Below are 2,803 nucleotides of genomic sequence, written 5' to 3' on the forward strand. Positions count from 1 at the left end.
AGCCCTTTGCAGATCTACTGCGAGGCCGAGGGCGTGAGCGTACGTAAGGCGTCCCTCGCAACCCTAACCTTAACCCGAGGTCCCAGAACACCTTACATTGCTCCTTGCGCCTTTCCCCCGGACATCGTCATCAGTGATCTGATGAAGAAGCTGGACATCCTGGGCTATAACGCCGTAAGTGTATGTCGAACTCCTTATGTTCGCACTCCACGAGACTCGGCGGCTCAAATGTGACTTTTGGAAGGCTTTGCGCTGAAAGAAGCTTGTTGACGCTGTGCCTTTGGGCTCTTGCAGAATCTCACCAACGAGGAGCAGGTGGTCGTGATTCACGCCAGGACCCTTCTCACCCTAGCCGAGAAGGTAACGCGCACGTCCACGCACGCTCTCGCATTCTGCTTATGTGACAGCAGCCTTTCCTCAGTGGTTAGAATACATCAAAGTGACCAAGTCAGCACTTCAACAGAAGATGTTGGACATTGAAAGTGAGAAGGTAGACAGACACGCGACATCAGCCAAGGGGAACTCCGGCAATGTGCCCCAACAATTCTGACCTTGAGCTGTGCTAGGATATGTTCTGCAAGCAGAAGGGCTACCTGGATGAAGAGTTGGACTTCAGGAAGTGTTCCATGGACCAGGCTCATAAGGTAAGCCGCCCTCAAATCTCCCGCCGGACCACTGATGGACGAGGATTGCGGCCCAGAGGATCCTGGAGCTGGAGGCCATGTTGTACGAGGCGCTACCGCAGCGGGACTGCCCCGCCACGGACGGCGAAAAAGCCAGCCACGCTGGCGTGAATGACGTGCTGACGGCGGATCAGAGAGAAGAGCTTAGGAGCGCCGTGGACCAATGGAAGCGAGCCCTGATGTGCGAGTTGAGGGAGCGCGACGCTTGCATCCTCCGAGAGAATGGATCTGCTGCACAGCGCGCAACAGGTAAGGGCCCAAAGCCAGCCCGGCACTTACTTGCACGCTTACTGGCTTTTGAATGCCACTTTCCATTTGTCCGTCCTAGAGGAACAAAGAGCTGAAAGAATTCATCGAAGCTCAGAAGAGACAAATCAAACAATTGGAGGAGAAGTTTCTGTTTCTCTTTCTATTCTTCTCCTTGGCCTTCATTCTGTGGCCCTAACACCAGCTGGTGAGTGAGCTCCAGCGGCACCGCACTCGACACCTCCGATACACTGCCAGCCGGTCTCAGACGTTGGCAGACGCTCCGATGCCAACGTATACCCCCCGCCACGGTGACAAAGGCACCGCGTCACACCGGCGCTCATCCAATCAGAAGGCAGGAAAAGCAAATTCACATGCAGGGCACTTTTGAACCAGAAGAGAGCGCCACAAAAAACGGTTGTTGCCCCAAACGCGCACTAAAAAGGGTCAGAATAACAAGAGTCCCACTGGCCAGCCGGGGCCACCCGTCCAGCTGTTTCTTCAGGGGGGAAAAAAATTGGAGTCACCGGTGAGTACATTTTGCATTTAGCTCTGCTTTTCTGCTTCTGTCTTCAAGTGTGTGGCATCCTGCGATCAAAGATTCAGCCAACCCCAAAGCGGTTGACCTCAACGTCCCACCACCATGCCTACCAGAGCAGGTGACGTGATGCTTTGGACATCCTTCCGTCTCAGATGCCCAAAAGTACTCTTTGCCACATCTGCGGCAATACGGTGTCTTTTCAAAGGTGCAAATAAATCCAGCGTGGGCGGAACACGCACGTCTTCGGTTTTTCCCGCTTTGTTTGTGTGACAGCTGTTGTGAAAATTTTATACAAATAAAGTTGTATAGTACAGGTTTGGCCAAGCCGCAACTCCCGAACCGCATGCGGCTCTTTTATGTTCATATCAACATTTGTGTGTGTGTGTGTGTGTGTGTGTGGGGGGGGGGGGGGTTGTGCGTGTTGGCTTCACTTGAGTTCAATTTGGTATTTTGGTCAAAAGCGCATGTGGTGAAATTCCACAAAGTAGGATGGGCAAACACATTTCTTTAAACTATGAGTGTCAATTGGGCTCTCGAAATGGCAGGGAAAAGATGCACAGCAAAACGAAAATACGTAGATGAACACAGGACGTTTTAATCAGAGTGGGAAAGTTTCTATTTTTTGTTGAACGTGATGGCAAACCATTCTGCCTGATATGTCAGACCTCAGCGCATTTCAAAGATTCAAATCTTCAGCGCCATGCACTTCAGCTCACTCCATGCTAACATTGATCAGGCGTCGAACCCGCAACATCATGCTTAAGAGGTGGCCATGCTAACCAGTGCGCCATTATGTCAACGCATAATAACTAAGTCTACTGATCAAAACAGCGGTTACTATATGACGTCGCTACGTCGTGGTCACGTGACGCAGACAAGACGTCAATGGACGTGGGCAGAGTTAACTTGTTTAAAAGGGAGTGGGCAGAAGAAATATTTAATTTATTTAAATCTATTTTGAGTGCACACCATTATGCCAATGCATAACAACTGTAAATCTACTAAACAAAACAGCGGTTGCTATATGACATCTGCCACGTCGTGGTCACGTGACATACGTGACGTCGATGGGCGTAACTTTCGCCGGAATTCAAATCCGCGGGGAGAGTTAACTTGTTTAAAAGAGAGTGGGCAGAAGAATTATTTAATTTATTTAAATCTATTTGGTGTGTGCGCCATTATGTCAATGCATAACAACTGTAAGTCTACTAAACAAAACAGCGGTGGCTATATGACGTCTGCCACGTCGTGGTCACGTGACGCGGACGTGACGTCGACGCCTACTTTACATCCCACCGATCACAGGACCCCTCGGCTGCATAACCGTGCCCCC

The 2,803-nt window shown here is 50.4% G+C and overlaps 1 protein-coding gene across 1 annotated transcript; it reads left to right on the top strand.

Annotated features, from left to right (window-relative positions):
* The first annotated feature begins 569 nt into the window (after positions 1-569).
* On the top strand, positions 570-1,740 carry LOC125968174 (janus kinase and microtubule-interacting protein 3-like). The gene is made up of 4 exons (XM_068649848.1): positions 570-644; positions 701-932; positions 1,012-1,137; positions 1,507-1,740. The coding sequence occupies exons 1-4, from the start codon at positions 570-572 to the stop codon at positions 1,590-1,592; spliced, it is 519 nt and encodes a 172-aa protein (XP_068505949.1). The 3' UTR covers positions 1,593-1,740.
* The last annotated feature ends 1,063 nt before the right edge of the window (positions 1,741-2,803 follow it).

The sequence above is a fragment of the Syngnathus scovelli genome, unplaced genomic scaffold (genome assembly GCF_024217435.2).
Source record: "Syngnathus scovelli strain Florida unplaced genomic scaffold, RoL_Ssco_1.2 HiC_scaffold_46, whole genome shotgun sequence".
NCBI lineage: Eukaryota > Metazoa > Chordata > Actinopteri > Syngnathiformes > Syngnathidae > Syngnathus > Syngnathus scovelli.

What these genes read in the sequence shown, in the direction of transcription:
- LOC125968174 (XM_068649848.1), top strand. Translation starts at nt 570, where the DNA reads ATGTTCTGCAAGCAGAAGGGCTACCTGGATGAAGAGTTGGACTTCAGG. An exon ending in CCATGGACCAGGCTCATAAG is followed by an intron (nt 645 to 700) that starts GTAAGCCGCCCT and finishes ATTGCGGCCCAG; the next exon opens with AGGATCCTGGAGCTGGAGGC. An exon ending in TGCTGCACAGCGCGCAACAG is followed by an intron (nt 933 to 1,011) that starts GTAAGGGCCCAA and finishes TGTCCGTCCTAG; the next exon opens with AGGAACAAAGAGCTGAAAGA.